The sequence below is a fragment of the Melopsittacus undulatus genome, chromosome Z, assembly GCF_012275295.1.
Source record: "Melopsittacus undulatus isolate bMelUnd1 chromosome Z, bMelUnd1.mat.Z, whole genome shotgun sequence".
Lineage (NCBI taxonomy): Eukaryota > Metazoa > Chordata > Aves > Psittaciformes > Psittaculidae > Melopsittacus > Melopsittacus undulatus.
This window is the reverse complement of record NC_047557.1, coordinates 80,622,791-80,645,432: the sequence shown is the minus strand read 5'-3', so window position 1 is coordinate 80,645,432 and position 22,642 is coordinate 80,622,791. Positions and strand designations below refer to the sequence as shown.

At 40.3% G+C, this 22,642-nt stretch overlaps 1 protein-coding gene across 2 annotated transcripts in view; it reads right to left on the bottom strand.

Moving 5' to 3' along the window:
- Positions 1 to 537: 537 nt before the first annotated feature.
- Positions 538 to 22,642, bottom strand: part of ZCCHC7 (zinc finger CCHC-type containing 7) — a 117,352-nt gene continuing 95,247 nt past the window's right edge. For both annotated transcript variants that reach the window (XM_031051784.2, XM_005152449.3), the window contains exons 10-12: positions 8,486 to 8,581; positions 3,141 to 3,258; positions 538 to 2,690 (exon numbers count right to left, since the gene is read on the bottom strand). In XM_031051784.2, coding sequence (XP_030907644.1) covers positions 2,248 to 2,690; positions 3,141 to 3,258; positions 8,486 to 8,581 — 657 coding nt within the window. In that variant the 3' untranslated portion in view covers positions 538 to 2,247. The remainder of the gene's footprint in view (positions 2,691 to 3,140; positions 3,259 to 8,485; positions 8,582 to 22,642) is intronic.

Below are 22,642 nucleotides of genomic sequence, written 5' to 3'. Positions count from 1 at the left end.
TATGGGAGCTGCACTGCAGCACTGGTCCCTGGTCACTTAGATCCTGGCATTCACCTGCAATGTTGCCAGGAGCTCCTTCATCCAGCTCCCATCTCCTTCCAAGTGTTCTTTTTCTCTTCACATGCTTCCAAATACCCCACTTCCCTGTGCTTTTACTCACTGTCTTGCAACAACAAGACATCTCTCAGAGCAAGGGCCAGGTTAGGTATCTGCAGGACCCAGAAGGAAAGTCAAGAGATGTTTCCATAAAAAATGTATCACCTGGTGCTTGCAACAGTTACTGCCAGCTACAGGCACAAGTCAATTTACAGTCAGGCTTCTGTCAGTTAGAACCATAGAATCAACCAGGTTTGAAAAGACTCTGAAGATCAAGTCCACCCACTCCCCAGCACTGCCAAGGCCACCACTAAATCATGTCACTAAGGGTTTTATCTACATGGTTTGTGAACACTCGCAGGGATACCAGTCCTTATCACACAACTGTACAGTGAAGAAAATGGTGAGGCCACAATTTCACGGAGCAATTTTTACCTTAAGAAATCCCCAGATTTATTCAATATTAGCTTGAAAAACAGTGGAGGAAACACATCTGGAAGACAAGATGCAAAACTCAGCATACAAAAAAAGATGAGTTTCAATGTTAGGGTAGAGTCTTTTCAGGAATGGAATTAGTATTTTCTTCATTTTTTAAATTTTTTATTAGGGCTAAAACTGATTTACTTTTTCAGTGTCGTCAAGAACTTTTCAATCAAGTGATCATTGAAATTAAACTTTGGTTGCCAGCAAGGACACGCACATAAGCAAAACAGGGCATTAAGTTCTCAAGTCTTATGCAGGTGTAGCTCTACTCCAGCCATCTCTGAGATGAGATGATATAGTCACTAAAATACCAGTGTTCTCACTGGCAAATTTGCCAAACAAAAAGCTGATGAATTCAGGGAGTACCAGCAAAGAATACTACTGGCAGAATGATAATCCTGAACTGTTTCTAGTGTACCTGTATCGGTTTCTCAGATGCCCTTAAATTAGCATAGGTTACAAATGCTTTCTAATTTTAAAACACAACCGTAGCCAAAGGCCTATTTCTTAGCAAAATTAAGAGAGGACATGCACTTTTCTGAAACTGAGCTGTTAGTTACTATCAATTGCTTGGCAAAAGGAGTGGTACAGGATGGAGCAGGTCATGAGTCATAATTTCCTTTTCAAAACCAGGAGAATCTCTTGCCAGAGGTGATGTAGTTTCAGCTCATGAAAGAGAAGAAAACTAGTTTTAATTATGCTTAGTAATGTGAGAAAATGTGAAATAAAGCTACATTTTTTTATATCCCTTGTGAAGTTTTATTTGGGTTGTTCCTTTGACTAAGCATTTCTTCTTCCAAAGCTTTTAAACACATTTAATTCCAGTGTACAAAAATACCTGTCTTAAAAAAAATACTAAATTTTAACACAGTATGTCTAGAACCAAATAAATCTTTCATACTCTGCTATCTTTTCACCAGAAATAACTTCCACATCAAGGGGAACAGGACATATTTAATTTGAGATGTAAACTCTGTTCTCAACTCCCTTTTCCTGCCCTGCTGACTAGTTGGCAAAGAGAGGGAATGGGCCTGTGCACCAAAACTTGTGGCACTGGGGGTGATGGATCCACAATGGAGCATGAGGTAGGAGACTGTCAGATCCCAAAGTACAAGCCAATGCCTTTCCAACACCTTCCTTCTGGGAGGAACTGAAGTGAAACAGTGCCCAGCTGCAAGCTGGAAAATACTGAGTGGCTGCAGGAACCATACTTTATATCTACATCCCTGGTCTGCATCCCAACTTCTTCTAACATGAGAGTCTCTCCACTGTCAGCCCCAAAGGCATTGTATTCCCTAGCAACACATCCTGCTCTGGCAGGCAGAGCAACACCTCACTGATAAAAAAATAAAAGCTACCAAACAAAGCATGGCCCCCTTTTACCTCCATATGCCCTGAAGCAAAGAAAACAAATTTACAGCCTATATTGGGATTGCTGAAAAGTACAGCCACTCCAGGCACAAGCACTAAGCCCACCTGTCAAGTGGCCAGCTCATGACAGACAGAGCACTCCCTTCTGGGAACAGAATTCAGTGTGTGACTTGTGCCTGGGCATGCCTATGTGGGTTCAGGGACGGACGCAAATTCAGTGTACTAAGAGAGGGACAAAAATAAAGAGAAGACAGAACTGGTGTCAGTAAATGCCAGTGCTACCTATCTACTTCATCATCACCAGGAAGAAGACCTCTTCTTCTTCTGTTTTATGAGGAATAAATTCTCAGTGTTACCAGCACTAGCATCTTTCCACTTTTTCCATTTCTTCTTTCTTTTAGCACCTTTCAGAGACTCCTGCGTGTAAGCAGTCTTGCTGCCTGAGAATGCCTTGAAATTGGACTTGTGATGGATTTTGCTGCCTCTACATGCCTGCCTTTTACACCCTCTAGGGAAGTCCTCTTCCAGGTTGTGGCTGATTTCAACATCACTCCTGTGTTTCTCTTCTCTGTGTTTCTCTGCCTGACACATCTTCACCCTTTTGTGACACTTGCCATCTTTGTTATGTTTCCGATGTTCTTTCCAAGCCTTTTTCTTTTTCTTATGGCTGTGCCCCTCTTGTTCCTCCTCCTGCCATGGTATCTCTGGCTTTTCAGGTAGAAGGCCAGCTTCATATAGTTCTGTAAAACAGAGCAGTGCCTTTCAATATGCATGCAAAACACCTCAAGCTATCACAGCTGGCCTTGTGTATTTATGAAGTTAGTTAAGACAAAAATTCATCTCTGGTAAACTTTTTCATATATTTCTTTTTCTGTCAGCAGACTAGAATCTTAACAAGTTACATCTTAATCATCTTCCTCTTAGTTTATAGCATTTTCAATCTCAGTGGATTTTTTAGAATTAAAACATCTGATAACACCCACCTTGTGACTTTGACACCATAAATTTCCATGATAGTCAGGGTTGGATAAAGTCACAAATCTTATACTACTGTTAAGACTACCTGCAAATCCCTATAGTTTTCCCAACATGTGGAAGTAATCCCACAAAATTTCTGAAAACATTAAACACAGAAAAAAAGTATTTTGAAGAACTGAAAGGCAGGAGAGATCTCAAAAAACATACTGTACCTGCAACCTTTCTTTTTAATCTGTTCTCCCTTCTCTTAATATCGTATTCATCATCATAGTAGCAAATGAATGGAGAAGAAGGGAACATGCTTCCATGCATCCGCCTTTCTGAGCATTCCTGCAAAACACATTTCAAGTCACTAGACGTGGCTGAGTTGTCTGGAAGAAAAATCAGTCAGATTCTGGAGATGCTGGTCTGCACCTGTGGAGGTTGTGGCCAGCAATTGTTCAAACACTGATAATTCTATTATCATCTAATAACCCTTTCTGTGCACACAGAGAAACACACGTAACATAAGCCAAGCTGCAGTTCTCTTGTAGCAAATGGAAGGAATCTTATGTCTTCCTGCAGTTCTGTCATGGGTTCAGCAGTAGCTCATGCTCTGCCAGGGAGGAGGGAGAGATAGGGCGCCTGGTCTGGGCTAGTCGGGGAGGTATTCCATACCACAGCACGTCCTGCTCGGGGAGGGGACTGGAAGCTGGCCGGGAGGGAAGGAGTTAACACGCCGGGCTGGGCTCGGGGAGGCAACGGGAAGCTGGCTAGGAGGGGAGGGGGGAAGCTCTCTCTCTCCTTCCGGGGCTGGTCTCGTGGCGGCGGGTGGTATCGTATTCTCTCTCCCTGTTTGTCTCCTCTAACATTGATTTGTTATTGGTACCGGTAGTTATTTCTGTTATACCTTGATTGCTGGACTGATATTACCTCGATCCGTGGGAGTTGTATCCCTCCGGCTCTCCTTCCCATCCCTCCGGGAGTGGGAAGGTGAGGGGGGGGGGGGAGGGGAAACAAAGGGGGAACTGTGCAGATTTAGTTTAAACCACGACAAGTTCCTACACATCTGTAGTACCAACAGAAGCGAATGTCTAGAAGGAGGCGAGCGCTAAGTAAATATGAGGTGGACTGCAAACAGAGCTGTAGGATCGGGGGCATAGGGCTGTCCTGCCTGCAGCCAGGACAGGTCCCCTCACCACCAGCTGTTTCCTGGTCTCCCAGCACAGCCACATGATCAGTCTCCTTGAAAGAAAAATGCTTCTTATTGCAGGGAATCTCTTTTAAACAACATAATTTCGGCTGAAAGTATGTGCAGAAATGTGGCAGATCACAAGGGTGGAACAGGCTGAAGGGGAAATAAGCAGTGCTGAGGAGCTGGGCACAGCATCCTCCCCACACTGCCCACATGCAGACAGTCTGGCTGCTGCAGTTTTCTCACAGATGTAATCGAAAACCAAATCCTACAGGTGAGTGCTGTGCAAACACATCAGATTGTAGGAAAGGGGAAGAGAGTCTGAAACTATCATCTGTAGTGAGGAAGGGGTTGGCTCTTATATCACGCACATGTTAGTCTATTCCCAAACACTTCATTCAGCAATGTGAATTATTCCACTGCTGTACACAAAGTTTTAGTGATGTCTTGTGAGTCAGGCTTACTGGGATGTTTCCCACAGTTCTTTCTTTTTTTTTCCCTCGGAGTACCATGTGATATATATATATATAATCCTGGATATATATATTGAATCTTATATCTTGGAGATATATATATCCTATATATATATATAAAAAAATAAAAGATCCAATATATATATCTCCAGGGATATATATATATATATATATATATGTATATATATCACATGCTACTCCAATATATATCCCTGGAGAGAGATATATATTGGATCTTATATATATATATATAGGAGATATATATATCCAAGATCTATCTCCAAGGATATACATATATCCTTGCAAATTGCTTGTTAGCTGTTGTGCTTTGCAATATCATCTTTCTACTTCTTGGATACTGCCCAAATTCAGTGAACTCTAGGCCTTTCTATTTTCAAGAAACTGTCAGGATCTTTCACTCACCCTGATGTTTTGACCACAAGCTAAGCAGCGTTCCTTCTTTTGTTTATTATTTCCAGTGCCACCTCTAGCACCCCCTTTTCCCTGTGTGTCTTCTTGCCTCCTCCCCTCTCTTTCTCAGAGGCAGAGTACTTTGAAGATGCATTTTGCATGTATTTCATATTTCTCAACTTGTATTTGGCCTTTCCTTGGCTGAAATTAAATGAAGAATCATGCTGCTCTCCATGGTGTCCTCCAAAAGGGTATTGTCAGGCTGTGTGACAACTGTCTAGTCTTTACAGGCACAGAGGAGTGTGGATGAGCAATGGCAGCTCGTAGCTGGAGCCTACCCAAGTCTGAGGGATCAGCCTTATACCCCCCTGTGAAATTATGCTGAAAGGGACCTAGAAGGTGCATGCAAGTCCATCCATTGCCTCAGGCTGCTATCATTAGCTATTCAACCGAGAAAAGCATATCCTGGAAGTCAATTGCATTTCACACTGAACACCTTGAATAGTCACCTATCAACCCACATAGAAACTTTCTCTCTCACCTTTCCAGGGTTCTCTATTTACCTTCCCCAGATTTAAGACAAGAGAAAAGAGTAACAGACAAATGCCACTTCAAAACCTGTGTTTCATGTTACTGAAACCTAGGAGTGGCCTTCAGGCAGGCACAAAGATGCCTGTCTATTTGGAATAAATGAAAGAAAATGTTATCCCTAAACATTGCCAAAGAGATTACTGAAAATGACATCGATCAGCTTTACACAGGAGTATGCAAAGACACACTCATCTTTGTGTGACAGCTGTGAAATGTACTGCTTGAGATCCTGCTTCAAATCTAGGGCTTGCTCTGCAGATGTGTAGTCATTCCTTCTTTTTGTTCTGTTAATGTGCTGACAGAGAAGCTGCAGGGAATGAAATGCACATGCCACTCAAATCAGCACTCCTTTTTTCCCTCAGCAGTGTCCAACAAGCACTTTTATATATCCTTCCCTCTCAAGTAAGCTGCTACTGCTGCCATACACTGTGTACTGTTAAATACTCTTGGGACAGTCTTCAGCGCTAGAGGTATCATACAGAGGATAGAAAGCAGAGCCTGATACCAGATGTGTGCAAGAGTGTGTGATTGGCATACTGGATGTGAATGCAAGGCACACCTACAGATACTGTACAACTCCTTAACACTACTGCCTTGAGAACTTGCTGCAGCCTGCAGGAATTTCAGGTGTTCCTAAACTAGATAAAATAGCAACATGGAAGGAAAGGACTAGAGTGGGAAGCACTGGTTATGGTGCATCTATAAGAAACTAACCCTAGCCTTGTCTTCTTGGCCAGTTTGTTATTCAACTGCTTTAACTGTACAAAAAAAGCAATATAACATAATTCCTGAGGTACAGAAATTGGAAAAATGTTAAGATGTTTGCCATCATAAGTATTTTTTTTCTGCTAAAAATATTAACATTAAAAACTAACAAAAATCCCTTTTCATACTTGAATTACAGGCAGATCTTTCATGCTGACAGAGCAGCTCACCACATGAACTCAGGCACTGATTATGTTCTCAGCTTTCTTAGCCAGTGAGAGATGCAAAACTCAGGAGCATTCCCTGTCCAGCTGGGTCACTGTGCATACGCACATGCAGGTTCCCAGTCCGATTTCCCCATCCATTTTTGGACAGGAAGTTTAATAATTGGAGGGCAAATACTCAGTTACCATTGCATAATCTGATGTGGGTCCTGGTTCTTTTTCTGTATGCATATAGGAAGTTTGGTATCTTTGCCCTTTTGTGTTGTGACTGTGACTTCTTCATTTCCATTCTGTCATTGTTCAGGCTATTTCTGCTCCTCGTACACTAGTAAAAATTCTATCTTACCTTCTTTAGCTTTGATAACTGAAAAGTGTTATCCCTGAGTCACTTTACTGCCTTACTAATTTCAAACAGTTATTACCATTTTCCATCCAAGCTATCAGCTCCTCCCACATATTTACAAATCATTGTTACAGCAGCTGTATTTGTATCCATGTATGACTGTCTGCCTTCCTCAAATGCCATTTTTTGACAGGTTAGTAAAATGTTCCTTTTCCATTGCTGGCAGTCAGCCCCACTTCTTTCTTCAGTCCTCTCACTTCTGTTTTTATTGTATATGTCCATTTTAGAGTCCATATTACTGGCAGGGGTTTTATTCTGGTTTTGTTTAACAGCATCAGTTTCAGCGCTGTTTTCATAGGCGTTATCAGCTCTAGTCTCAAACACCAGAACAAGCTTGTTTGCATGACTGTGCTGCTGAGGAATCATGCTGCTGCTGCACACATAGCTGTGCCTTGAGCAGATGTCCTGCAGATGAAGCCAAGGATTTGGACTGCTGTACCACAGTCAAAGCAGTGCCTGTACTCATGCCAGGGTGACACCACGCTGGTGGCACACAACGGTCTCTTACCAAGCTTGGATTGCAACAGCTGCTTATTTCCTGCCCCTCCCAATCCAGGTGAGCAGGCAGCCACATCTCCTGGTTGTACACAGTGGCCTTCGCTCCAAGAAGAAAATCTTCACTTTTCTCCAAAGACAGCTCAGCATTGAAAATCTTCCACTCATCTTTCATCTCTGCCATGAGAAGATCCCAGCAAACCCGCCCTATCTGTCCCACTATTCCCCACAGGGATTAACTGTTTAGCTGAAAACAGCAGCAAGCTTTTAACAATACATATCCAGTAGCTGTAGGAGCCAACACACAAAGCATGCAGGAGAAGGAAGAAATTTGCTGTCTCTAAACTGCAGGAAACTATAAAATTCACCTATTCAATGCATGAGTAACACTAATTTTCTAGAATAATTGTGCCTCATGAACTTATTCCATAAGAGACCTAACATTGGTTGGTTGATATTTGCAGGTGGAGAGCTGCACTTGTCACAAAAGGGGCCTGAAAAAGGTGATAAGCATCACCAAGCAACCCCAGAAGATACGGCAGACCTCCAGTTTTTACTAAAGCCACTAAAAGCTCATAATGTCTGTACACCTTACAGAAGGTTACTGTCAATCTTAATTCAGATGCTGAATTAAGCTAAGAAACTACAAGTGAAGAACATCAAAAGCAAGAAGAACAGAAAATTCCTAAAATGGTATTTCAAATCGTCAGGGTGATTGTGGTGAAAAACTTACATGATGCTGAACATGGCAGTAAAAAAAAAAAAGCCGTGTTTACCAACTGTTTATTTTCCAATATTCTCCCCAAAATTAATTTTGATTTAGGATTTGAAAAACAAAGCAATAAACATGCCAAGGAGAAATAGTAACTTTTCTTCCATATCTTTAAATCAAATGGGTGAGATCACTTAATACATTGGCCTCCACAGATTACAGCAATGCTGCAAAACCAAACATTTCATTGGAATGGCCCTTCATAGAGAATTAGCTTGATTCTTTCAGCTCTTTTCTCCAAACACATATCATGTCAGAGATGAACCCAAGGGATACATTTAACATTAATGCAGAGACTGCTAAACTTACATATCCGAAATGGCCTTTTCGGGAACAGTTGTAGCAGTACACTACAGCAGGGCGCTCAGAGTGAGAACTGGCTGCCTTGATGGGTCCTGGCTTTGTCTGAAAGACAGAAATAGGCAAGAATAAGGTCTGGCAGTATTCTGAATGCTGAATTACAGATAAATTTAAATTACAAAAATATAATTTTATTATGTTTAAATCAGTACATACCTGCTTGCTGTTGGGATATTATGTTTGAAAAAGAGGCAAGTGGCTCATATTATTCTAATTTTACAGAGCAAAGTTCAGACTGAGCATCACAAATGAGGTGGGAAAAGGGATCCTCTGTATCTATTCCACCTGGCCCTCTTATTTCAGCTCTGAATACAAGAAAACAAACTGTTGATTCATCTCTTTCCCCTCCTCCTTGTCTCCCACCCCCCTCCAGCTCTCACAGATGCCCCACCATCCCTTGGGACAGGTAGGGCTATCAGCTATTGCATCCACCAGCTGGAAAGGCACATTTGTGTATTGTAGAACTAGCCTTGCTTGAAGCAGTACAGCAAAGATCTGATGGAGATACAAGTCCTTCACCCACTGCATTCCCAAGCTTGTATTTGCTTCCAACAGCAGTGCCTAGGAGTAGGCACACTGCAGGAGGACCTGTCAGTCTTTCAAAGCCAATGTGGGACTGGTTCTGCTCCCAGCAGAGAGGACACTATGTAGCAGCTGTGATCCACTGCTGCTCCTGGGGCTTACATAAGGTGAAGGTTGATTTAGCATGCTCCATCAAATTCAAAGGAACAGGCAGCTATTTTTCTTTCCCCCATTTAGCACCACTAAGTGGAATACATGAACATACTGTTTATACCTTTACTTTTCTCACACACCACACATTCATCCCCTGGAGAAATAACTACCACAGAGCTTGTACTGTTGGAATGGGTATGAACAAATGGTGCATGAATTCTAGCTAAAATCCAACAGGGCAAAAGAGTGACCTCACTGTTCCCAGCACTGCACAAATTTCCTCTCTCTTCTACTGTTAGAGCTGCTGTGTTCCACATAGGCCTCCAGAAGAATGGCAGCAGTGCTTGTAAAGCAGGCAGAAACAACAGAAATCTTCCAATGCCATTTTTTATTAATCTGATCACACCTGCAGGGTCACCTTATTTTGCACCTTTTCAGCCTTGGGTTTAAGTGCATGTTTCTGACTCATGTTCCTTAGTTCACATTCACTCACCAGGAGGAGGCTAAAGGAAGACCAGGTAGAGTGACACATCCAACAGTGATTTGTCACAAAAGGCAGGAAAACAGGGAAAGGAAAAAAACCCACCATCTATAAATTAATTTGTATTTTTTTCATCCATGTCTTACAGCAAGAGCTTTCCAGCTAACAGCAGTGTGTGACCTACTAAACCAGCTTGGTTTTTCAGGTATCCTTTTACCATAAACACATTGAACAGGCAAGTTAAAAAACCCCACCAAATGCTAACATTTGTATAATCCCCTTGAGGAAAAATCTGTGGGTTTAATTTACTGGATCTATCACCTGTATTCTAGTTAGTTTTCAGCATTAGGAGTGGCCCCAGAAATCACCTCCACTTTGGACAGGACTCCTAAAAAGCTGAAATAAATCCTATGAGTGATTCCTTCCTCTGCCTTCCCACCATGTGGAATTTTAGCTGTATTAAATCTGCTTTCAAAGCTGAAAGTCCACTGAAGCCCACACTGGGATGCTGCCACAAAGCCCCAGAAGGTTCTCTCAGTCAGTCCCTGTCTGCTCAAGAGCTCTGTGACCAGAATACTAGTGCAACACAGCTGTCAAAAATAAAATCAAGACCACTACTTTCTCTCAGGTAGGCCTTAAAATTCACCATAACATCAGTCTGAAAATAACATGATTATAGTATCTGGTCTTTGCAAGGTGTAATGTAACAATAACAATAACCATGTATTATTCCAGAGATACAATCCTTTACATTCCAAGATGTTGTCTGTTGAAATGCCTGCTGAAGGGTCTCACCCCTTCCTCTAGTGAATGGTCGTCCTTCAATGCAAATAAATATGATTTTGGCCATTGCTAATGTTCTTGTGTTGAAACTCTAGTAAAACTCACACTGACTTCAAAACACTGTTGCTATTCACAGGAAAGATAAGTAAGATCTTCCACTATTTTGAATTGGGCTTTTGAAAATACATGCCAGCTGCACTGATATCGACAAGAAATGGATCATGCTCACCAAAGCACTGTAGTGATTTATATGGCTAAATTAGTATGTGAAGAGCCTTTACACACTCCTTCACTAGGTGCCTCAGTGTAATCCAAAAGTTAAACACACAGCAGGAAATGCAATTAGCTCACCTGGCTCATAAGTTATGCTTGGCATTGGCTGGTGGGTTTGCCTCCCAGCACCAAACACTTGCAGTTCTCAGTGCATTTCTGAACGCTGGAACTCAACAGCTGTGCCAAATACTGGTTGTGCTCCCACCCTGCTCCCATCTCTCCACTACCTGCAGAGAAGCCTGGCCTTGCTAGGGACCAGCTAAAACCACCTGAAAATTGGGTGTAAATATGTACAGTGGGGCTCCCCGTTACGGCAGGAGTTCCACAGACTTCACAGCCCCTGTAACTCCAACTGCCCCCCCTCTGAGCCAGCTCCCCCTACCCTATTTACTTCTGTTCAGTTAATAGAAAAGGTCACATTCAAGCAAAGAAATTAAACTGAATACTTGCACGTCAGATCACAACTCTATATAACTTTACTCCTTTCCAAAGCTAAACAAAAAAGGAAACCCTTGTGTTATAAACGTTCTGTTTTCTATTTATTTAGGGCTTAAAAAGGCATCTAAAGACTCCAGCCATATGGGTACAAAAAAACCTATTCATCAGCATAGTTTCTTTATGTTACAGGGTTATGGGATTTTTACAAACATTTAAATAATCTACATTTGTAGGGTGATATCTTGGAGATTACTTCGCTATCAATATATAGAAGTAATAACTTGGTAGATAGCATTACCTATGAAAGGTCCATCCCATCTGCTATTCTTGCTGAAAGCTTTTCATGCACCAGTAAACTCAGTAAATATCAGAAGATAAAGCATAAGCCTACCACACCATGGATTTACTCCTAATGTCTCCTCAAAGTGCAGCCTGATGCAACGATTACAAATGATTTTTCTTCTAATGTCATTTTACATAACCCTTTTTTCTGCATGAGTAGTTAGTGCAGAATGAATGAATGAATGCCATTAAAACAGTTAATCATTATCTGGGACACTGGCCTTCCTCCCTTCTCAACTACGAATCTCCATGACAAAGGCCAAGAGATCAAAATGCCAGGGCTGCCTCTCTGGCCTATTTTTGACAGTAATTTTTTATGCAAATAGACCTGCCGGGCAGCTCCCTCTGTGACCTTGAGCTCCCCTTATCTGTACTGACTTTGATCCAATGAAGGCTTGCTTTTATGAAGCTCATTACTACTTAGGATCTGCAATCTGGCTAAATCTCACTAATTACAGAAAATCTTCTGACCCCCATTTTTGTATATTTCTCTGCTCCTCTGCATTATGTGATGCATGGAGCTCAGCGATATGCAGGACCAGATGCATGACCCTTTTGTGCAACTGAAACTGCCCGTGTTGGACAAACATGGCACGCTTCATGATTCAGACCAGTACGATGACACACACCCAACTTCTCTGACAGCCAAGGGCAGCTGGAGCCCACTCTGCAGTCATCTCTCATAACTCACCAAGATACATCTGACCCAAACAGATAAAATACCTGCCAAAAGAAAAGCTTCCCACTATATCTCGTGTGCCAGTGAAACCACTCTGACAACTAAATAAAATTCAGAAAAGTTCACTGTGCCATCCACTCCTGTAATCAGGTGAAACCAAAGTCATGCCCTCAATCGATCCATCAGTGTCCATCTGCCATCACACTGCCTCTGCTTAAGGCTTGCACTGAAAGGGCTGGGTATTTTTCGTTGCATCCAGCACCAGTTTGGCTAACTCTGCTTTAGCATGTGACGGAATAATTTTGTAAAACCTTTACTGAGCACATCCCAGGGCTGGCTAGCTATGGCTACTTATACCACTTCCAAATCACCCAGCACCACTCTTGTGTGCTGAGAAGAAAGCGTTATTTCTTCTGATCCATTATTTCAATTGCTATGCTCATACCTAATCTATCAGATAACTTTTAGTGTTTTTTCTTGTTGCAATCTAAAGATAAGTAATTAAACAGTGGATTAAAGAAAGTGCAGGGGGAGGACAACTATACAACCCAAAATGCCAGCACAGGGCATTCCTTCCAACAATGCTCCCACCACAACCAATGCATGAGTTCTGCATACTGCACAGTCTGGTTTTGTGCAATTCACTGAGACAAACAAGATGTAAGATTGGGAGTAAAAGTCATTAGCAGTGATGTTACACCAATTTCTTGAGCCACTGAAAGATGATCATCAAATGAATCATTACACACCATGGGTTGTAGACTGAAGTTGGACAAGGAAACAGTCAGAACAGCTCTATCACTGCAAAATGTATACTTTCATTTTCCCTTTACAGATTATCATAATCTACTTGCATACCAGCTGAAACAATGGCAAGTTAGTATCATTCCCTTATATTCAAAATTACCAATGTAAGGTATCATGTAATATTGTAATTATACTAAGGGGTTTTGTTGTTATTTTCTTTAACCATGTCATGCACCCAGTAGGCTTGCATTCCATTGGGTAATTCCTTAATTAGGCAGATTTTTGAAACAAATATTATGCACACAACAGACCGGAACGTCTCCTTTGGAGTCTTCCTAGTCTATCAGGTGATTGCATCATTAAGCCACACATGCTACGTCGTAAAAACCCTCATGAAAATTCATGACAGAAACATACTGAGCTTGATGCATGCTAATAAAGGAGAAAAATACAAATCTAGTATTTTGATTTTTAAGTTCCCCAAACAATTATAAACCAAATAATTACTTTACCAATTTTACTTCTTCATTTATTCAGCCATGTAAAAAAAACTTGCTTTTCCAATAGCAGTTGTGAAGGTCACACGTGAGTATCTTTCCACTAATTACACCTTGTAATCGCATTTACTGAATATGCTTGTAACATTCTTCCCACCTTTTTGGGTAACAACAAAACACAATGAAATAATCAGGAAATCAGTGATTTAACTGAACTGTTAGGTTTGGGTTTGTTGTTTTTGTTTTTTTTTTTTTTTTAAGTACATGATACACATTAAATTGCAGATCCATGGACAAAATTTTATTTTGGATTACACAGCTTGGAAAACCAAAACTTTTTCCAAAAAAATGAATTTAACTTGTTTGGTCCACAGTACAAGCACTGTGAAGAGGTCATTTGCTACACAAATAGGACATTTCTATACCTCATTTTAAATAGATGCAAATAGCATCTACAATTGACTGTGTGAAAACGTTCAAGGAAGAGACAAAAAGTACAATAGTACATATTTAAAAGAAATGAATGTAATCTTTCAGTGCTCTTACAAGCAGATTAAAAAAATACTGAAATATTAATTCAAAAAGTATTTTCTGAAAAATGGACAAAAATATCTCAAGTTTGTACAGAAAATGAATTTATACAAGATAGTAAGGATAACAATACAATCCCTGAATACCTCAAAATCTTCATGGTTTTTTACAAAGGTGGTGGCATTTATCCAGTCATCCATGGCTAATTTTACACAGAATGCAAAATGTTATTTAAATAGGATAGTACATTAAACTTCAACTATTTCTGATGTAGCTCTCAAACTACAAACCTATCTTTCTTCTATTATAATTTTAAAGTAAGTTAGCAAACACTTCCTTCTTAATCCCCAGAGACTACCTATACAGTGACACAAATGCACAAATTTATGACAGTAACATAAGCGCTCCTCCGAAGTAATGTGCAGCATTAAGTGAAATCGTTTCCTGGAAAGATATTATAGGTATCTGTATTTTATTTGCCATCTTAAACATATCTGGGTCTTTATGACCTTATTTTAAAAATGTATTTCCTTTTTTACATTTCCTGGTGCAAATGGACTGCATAAATAAGCAATGTGCTATGAGGCTTCAGACTAGCTGATAAACCCTTTCAATTTTCATGCCAGCTTCTTCTTTTGTAATTCAAATCTGGCTGAAAACTGGCAGCTCTGAAAACTGAAACAAGCACTGCCACAAATACCTTGTAATGCTATCGACCTTGTCTGCCCATGCAGTGAGAAAGGGGGATGCATATGTGTCTGCAGTCATCCAGATAACACAACTCATTTTTTGGGGGGGGATAACAGAAGCCAGCCCTGGACTGTGAACCAAAAGCAGTCATTACCAGGCAAGCTGGAGAATAAGTCTCTTCAAAATACACAGCACATTTAAAAACCATATACAGGGCTCAGCCACTGCTTTCATTACCAATTTTAATTTAGCTCCTTCAGTTTGCCAGCCAGATAAACTCTTTAGTGCTGTTTTTTAATCTATTTGCCACATTTTATGTTTAAGATTATAGTAATATGGGACAGGAGAAGGAATCACTTTTAGAGGAAATAAAGAAATAGATCCGCTTATCAGCGCCCATCAGAAAGTTCATTAATCAGCCAGGCTTTGTGCCCCCTAAATTGAAAGGTTAAATAATCCTCTCAGGAATATTTCTTGGCACCACCGCCAATTGTCCAGAGAGAAGCTGCCATTCACAGCACTCTGGATCGGTGACAGGGTATTTTACCACTGTTTGGACCCCAAACAATGATGGACAAATGGCCTGGCTCACAAAGAAACCTTTTAGTACAAGGATGGAGAAAAGACCACAAGCTTTTAAGTGGGGTGGGGGAGGGGGATGGCAGGGAAGAGGCAGGGGAAGAGGAGGAGACTTATGTATGAGGACATGTATATTTTATTCAGATGTTTATTAGGAGACTCACCAAACGTCGTTACATATGCGCCCAGGTGTACGCGTGCAGAGTGCACCGGTTGGCACTGTACCATGCACACTCGCTGCACTAAGTATATGCATACTTACACATACATTTATACAGTAATCTAAACACAAACATTTGCAAAGCCTATAACACCAGAAGATGAACAGAACTGAAGCATGGTTATATTTATTAGCTAATACACTGGGGAGCCCAACAAACCCCAAGGTTTTAATTTTTACTGTCATTCTAGATGATTTACAGCTTCCTCTCTCTCTTTCTCTCTTTAACCTTTATGTCGCCTACTAATCACCTTTCACCATCAGATGTGCAAGAAGGAAGCACCACACTTGAAATAACTTTCTTATAAGAGCATTCCTAATAGATACTTGCTTTGAGGCAATTTCTGTTCACAGCTAAAATTGAAGTAAACACAGAAAAAATACAGCGCTAGTGGAGGATAGAAGATGCCAAAAGAGTGGTTCATCAGTTTGCGAGCAGTGAGTTTTTGCTGGGGTATATTCTAACTAAACAACAATTCAAGCTTTTTTTCTTTAAACATCCTAGCAGCTAGGCTTCAATCTGTAGCACCCTTTACTGACCAACAATTTTACAGTAACTTTTTCCTTACATTATCAACATGTTAACTGTTCATATTAATGTTTATCAATTTCCTCATAATTTTTTATGCATTCTCCATTTAAGAGCATCATATATATTCAGTAATACTATGATTATATTTACCTAGCTTTAAAATGCGTGACATTCATCCAGAATGTGCCCTTGAAGAAATGTCTGACAGCCTATATGCAACCATTAATGCAAAGAAGCTTTTCTATGTCATTCTTGCAGATCTGGGTTTGGTTTTGATTTGTTTATTTGTTTTTAAAGGTCTCAATTCCATTAAGTTTTTACTTGAATATTACTTGGGACTTCCTAAGTAGCCTACATCATCTAAAAATGGATTGAAAAATATCAGATTTTTGCTGTCCCATGTCACATAAATGTACCATTGATCAAAAGTATTTTCTCCAAACCAAGTTTTGAATATGTCACTGCTGTTATTTTCCCTCTCTTTCCCTCCTTACACCATCATCAGAAAAGCAGCATTAATTTAACCAGAGTCCCATCTGCTATCAAAATAAGTCAGATAAAAACTGGTTATTGTGTGTAAATCTGGTGCAATTAATTGTAGAGCAGAACATATTTCAGGACTATCAAACAGTACACAGAAATCCCTCCGTGTTTGTATATGCTCATGCACAGGCACTCACCACTCAATTTTTTAAGTTCTGAAGGAGGTTACAAATATACTTTAGAATGAGAATTAACTGCATAGAAGCAACATGAAATTACTTTCTGTTAGCTACAAGATGCATAGTTACTACAGGCAAAGAAATTATTAGTTTGAAGGAAGGAAAAAAAAAGGTGGGGGGGAAAGAAAGAAGACAATCAGCTTTTGGACTTGACGCTGATTCTGAGAAACTCTCAACGCAGGCAGTGACCATCCATTTCTTGCAAATGTATCATGTGGTTTACTGTAAAAACAGTACCTCTTCCTGTAAGTGTTACCTCCCTCCTACCTCTTGAGACTAAAAAGCCTCTGTCATGTCCCTTCCCGCAGTGCTGCCATGCCATGCCATGCCATGCAGGTGGCATTGCTGCAGTGCCATGTGCCACGCCATGCAGAACGGCACTACGGTGGTACTGTCTGCACTCGGAGGCACTGGGACAGGCAAGACACAGATTGGGCAACAGAGTGAAATATCTACCAAGGAGAAGTTTATCCACTTCTGGCAGAAGTGAGAAGACTAGCTAAGGCAGTGGTGTCATTGTCTCTTTCTATGTGAGGTGCTGCCAGTATGGGGTGGCTGTGCCAATTTCAGATTTATACAGCTGTTGGGTTATGTTTGTCAAATGTTAACTAAACATTCAAAAATAAGCTAAAACTGAAGGCCTAACTTCACTCCCCTGAAGCTAATAATTGAGAGGGATGTTGCCTTCTTTTGCTTTACGTGGGCACTATACGCATCTATCATATATCATGCAAATCACCCACTCCTCTGAGACTTCTCTAGTACTGTGGTGAAACAGTATCTATTTATGGTATATGGCTCTATGCTGCTCATCACTTTATAAGGGTCTTTGGTTCCTTTTACTTCCCTTTATGCTTGATTTTTCAAAATTTGAAATCAAAATCAGGATAGTTCTGTCACAGGCATAGTAATTTTTCTATTCACTTGACAGAACCTAACAAGATGTATTAATATTAACATGATAGATCCTCTCAGAATTAAATCAGTGAATACTTCTAGGGAATCCTAACCCATAGATTATTACCATGATCAAGCATAATTTTCTCAAGTTACTGTTTTCACACCAGTGTGAGCTCCTGGCTGCTCCTAATACACAGATCATTGAAAAGATGAACTCACAGGTCTGGCACTGACATGGCTGATCACACACACTGCTGACAGTGCAGAGCCCCACAGACTGCTCTTGATAAATACCTGTGATGTTTTAACATGCGAAGCATTTGTACAATAAAATGCAATAGTTTTAGTTTGTAAATGCAATTTACAAGCAGATACTGAGTGGACATTTGACAAGCAAAATGCTGTTCCTAGTTAGGATATATGTGCAAAAAGTATGCGGAGATTTACGGTCTACTGACATTGTAAATTTTTTTCACCTTGCAATACAAAAATGCACCAAAATATGTTTTATGTTACCTACACAAAAATGTAATTTTTAGTTGTTTTAAAATGTCTAAGAGATCACAGATAATTTCTGATTTCTTATGGAATTCTGAAACTAAGTTCTAACAAAATTGAGAAAAAAATACCTTCATATCAAGTTCAGGAGTAATTCTCAGGCATATAAGAACTTCGATGAGAACATTCATACAGATGATGTAGTAGAAACAGAGCATAGATTTCCCTCCCTATGCCCTCCTCCCCCCCGTCCCCTCAAAAATGACTATTTTTAAAATGCACTGGAAATATCATTCTGCCTTGAAAATTCTGGTTTCCTTATTTAGATGGTTAATACCTGAAATAGTAAAAATTATTACAATATCATATAGGTTCACATTTTCAAACAGAAGGAAAGAGAGGTAAAAATTTTTACCAAATTCATCAGCCTCAAAGAAAAGACCATCTCAATCCTTTCCCTTTAAAGAACTCCAGCTGTGTATATGATGGGGAGACATTTCAGCAATGAATCTTACAATGATTATCTTGCTTTCTATTTAACTAACCACTTATTCCACAGTTTTGCTGTATCACAAAAATGCATATCACAACTGTTTTGGCATTTGCTAGGCAAAGGAGGGATGTACACGGAAGTTTCTATGTGGAGAACAGAGCAATTCCTACACACAAGTTTCCATGAGAGGGAGAAGCTTTTTCTAGTCATGAGCACATCTTGCAAACAGAATTGCCAGAACAGCATTTGGAAAATGTCACGTACCACACAAACAGCTTCCTAGGCATACACAGGTTAGCTAACCATAGACTTAAACATTCAAAATATTAAAATGTATTAATTTCCGTTCCCTGCTCTTCTCCTTTTTCTATTTAAAGGCAGGCCAAAAAGGTACTGTTTTTGCAGAAAATACAGTGTTCCTTAAATAACAATAATGTGTATGTTCAAGTCCAGGATTCTCTGAAGAATGCCACTTCTCAAAAACACTTCAAGGAGGTTATTTGGAACCCCAGAATCAGAGAAATGGAAATCACCAGGTTCAGTCAGACAAGCTTTCTATTTCCTCCCAGCTCCAGATCGCTTCCAGAAACATATGAAAATGCAATTTCTGGTCAAGATGCAATCAGCCTTTAATCCTCAATTTCAAAACACCTTTTATTTTATTTTCTGGGGAGACAGATGTGAAAGGCATGAAACATAAATGTTAGAGGAAGCAGGAATGCTTCTATCATGCCTAGATGATTAAGGTAAGTGGCAGCTGATGCCATGCTGCTGGAAGCCTACAGAGGCCACCCAACGTGGCCTCTTGGGTCCATGCACATGTTGGCAGCTTTCTGATCCAGCCTAGAAAGAGCCAGGCACAGACCTGGGCTAACGACTACAACTCACAGCTATAGGAGGCATTAACTGAGGATCTGTCTCTCTAGTGAAGACGTATGAGACACCATCACTCTTCCCCAGGAGAAAGTGCAAGTGCAAAGACATGCTGGTATTTTACAGATAAAACCGTGTGAACTTTCTATTTTAGCCTAACTGACACACAAAAATCCCCTAATTATTTGGTACTCATATGTGCCCAGGGGTATCAGTTAAACCCAAACATTTTCATGAAAAGGCACACTCTAAGCAGTATTTTTTGTAGATCTTACATACTTATATAAAGTTATCAAAGCTACTTGTTTTCCTGTAATTTCTTAAATACAGTTTTCAAAACAAAAAAGGGAAAGAGCTCTGTCTAGCACTCTTTTGTACTTAAAGCTATAGTACATGCTTTGTACTCATAAGCTTACACTTATTTCAGGTCTTGAAATTCTCTGCTTTCTGTAAAAAAAATCTATCAGAAAGAATACTGTTTTTTTGTGAAATACAGTTTCTTTGCTATAGAAAACGATTTTGGGTTTAGGTCTCTGATAGCCTCAAAAATACCTGAAATTGAAAGAGGAGAACACAGGACAAATTATAATTAGTAGGGGGGAATAAAGAGAATGTAAAATAAAATCCAGGGGATCCTACAGATAGCATACCAAACCACTTCTAACATGTTTATTTTCAGCAGAACAATGGTGCAGTGCATACAGACATTTCAGAAGCACCTCTTTCACAGAATGGGACTTGCAAGAGTAGTAGGGCTCAGGCTTGTACAATGCAAGTAGATAATTTAAAAACAAATTATCTGACAATCGTTGTCCAAGATCTGCCCTACCCCATCCCCTGGCCAAAGAGGCTACTAGCATGCATTTTCAGAGAATATAAAATCTTCACAACCCAAGAACCAAAAATGCACGTTTCCCTGAAGGGCAGAAGAGTGGGGCCACAGTCACACTCCAGTTGTTTGTGTCTCCCCACAATCCACAGGAAGCAGTCATCCTTACCCTAAATTCATATCCCTGAGAATTTTGGGTTGGCTTCTCTGTGAAATATCGCACAGAATGCCTATTAATGGTGTAAGGGCCCACTCTGTGATTCCAAAATAAGAATAAATATACTGTCTACTGCATAAACACACTGGTATTTTTGCTAGAGTTAATAGAAATAACCTTAAAAGACCTGGAGAGAAACTGGCCAAGTGCTAAAATATTTAACAGGAATGTGCTGATCTCATGGTCCGCAGCCTTGCGTCATGCAAAGACTGGAGGAGCTGACACTGCAGCCACATCTACAGCCACTGTGGCAGCCCCATCCCTACACACAGGCAAGTCAGGCTTTATTTCCTCCTAGAAATACCCTGAAACCCATCCTTTGCTCACTGCACAAAACCTACAAAGCTTCTCTGGAAACAAACTGTTCTCTCTCTCAAGCTTAAATATTTTTTTCCAGAGTCATACTTTAAATCTTCTCTTTCTGAAAGTCACATATTAAAGGACACATATTGACTTTAAACAGCATTGCTTACATTCTCATTTCAGGAAAAAAGTGGCAGACCATGAGGAATTTTAATAATGCACACAAAGAAATCCTAGTGCAAAAATTAAACACAAAAGATGCATTGTCCCTCCATGTCTTTTAAGCACAGAGGCCAAACCAGCCAATTCCTGGTTCACCTTCTTTTATGTAAGTGGATTAAAAGTAAGATTAACAGACTGTCAAAAAGTATGTTAAATGATAGTTTCTGCTAGTTAAAAATTCTGATGGTTCTAAAACCCTGTTGGTGGCCATCTTGGCCTAGGAGCTTTAAAATAAATAAGACTGGTGAAGGCAGGGGATAGGAGAAGGAGTCCTTATGGCTGGAGCAATAGAGGGGGAGGAAGAGGTTATAAAAAATCCTTACAGAAAGAAAACACATAATCTGAGCAGGATTCATTTAAACTAAGAAACAAACATATTAGAAAAATAAAAATTGTGCTTTGCCTATTTTGTGCACAGAAATTAATTACTCTGTAGGTATTTACTGAAGAAAATACTAATACTTGCAACATTTTTTGATTATTGTATCCACATCTCTCTTCTGAGTCAGACTGACCCATTTTTGTATACCAGAGTCTCACCTAACAATGAAGCAGTGCAGCACAAATCAAGAGATCTATGCAGGCAGTGCCTATTGAAACACTGAGATTTTGCCTATATGGCTAACCCAGCAGTGCAGAAGGGGTCTGAGTTACATTTCAGGAGGACTCACACAGATGAAGTACAGGTTCAAGCCTGAAGGAAAATATGGGTCACTATGCACTGAAAATAAATTTCCTCTTTATTTTCCAGTGATGTCATGTAAGCGGAAATGTGACTGTCACAGCAGTGCAAGACCTACCCTTAGTTTCATTGGGCAGTTCAGCAGCAAAGCCACAGGACAACTACGGGAGTGAGGTGGTTCTGGACCTGAGGTCCCATCCATGGTTTTGTGTAAAGAACACAAATGACTTCCTCCCATGGCGCAGTGCCCTCACAAAGGGTGGTCCAGTCCTGCTATCCACTCTGAGCCCCAAGCTGGCAACACTGATGGCAGCCTCCACACTTGCAGAAACGGGCTGTCCCTCCAGAATGAGCTATAATGGGCCCCACGCTGGACCTCTGAGCCTGGGGTGCAGCAGGATTGTTTGGCTCCTGCAGCGTGCAGATCGGGAGTGGCCACCGAACATGCAGTTAGGCCATCAGTTAGCAAATCAAACACAGAGGGATGTTGTTGTATTTAGTTAAGAATAAACTGCAAAACTGAACCAAACACATGAAAACTGTAGGGTGCTTTAATCTCACAGGTTTTCCCACTGATTTCTTTTCCTCTTCTTAATCAGAGTGCTATAAAATGGCCTCCACTTGAGTTCAAAATGTTCAATAAATGTCCCTACCTTTATGGCTGAAATCTGAAATGTCAGGAGAAAGGGAATGAAAAAGAGCCAAGCATTCTGAGGATGAAAAAGCACTGCTATGAGCACCCCCAATATCCTTAAGACGAAAAGGGAGTGGTGGTATGTCCTTTGGAGCACAGACCGTATTTCTCTGGGTTTGTGAAACATCTGGCTTTTAGAAAGACAAAGTTGTAAGCTAAGCTATCCAATAATCTAGAACAAAGAGCTTTACAAGACCTTCAAATGC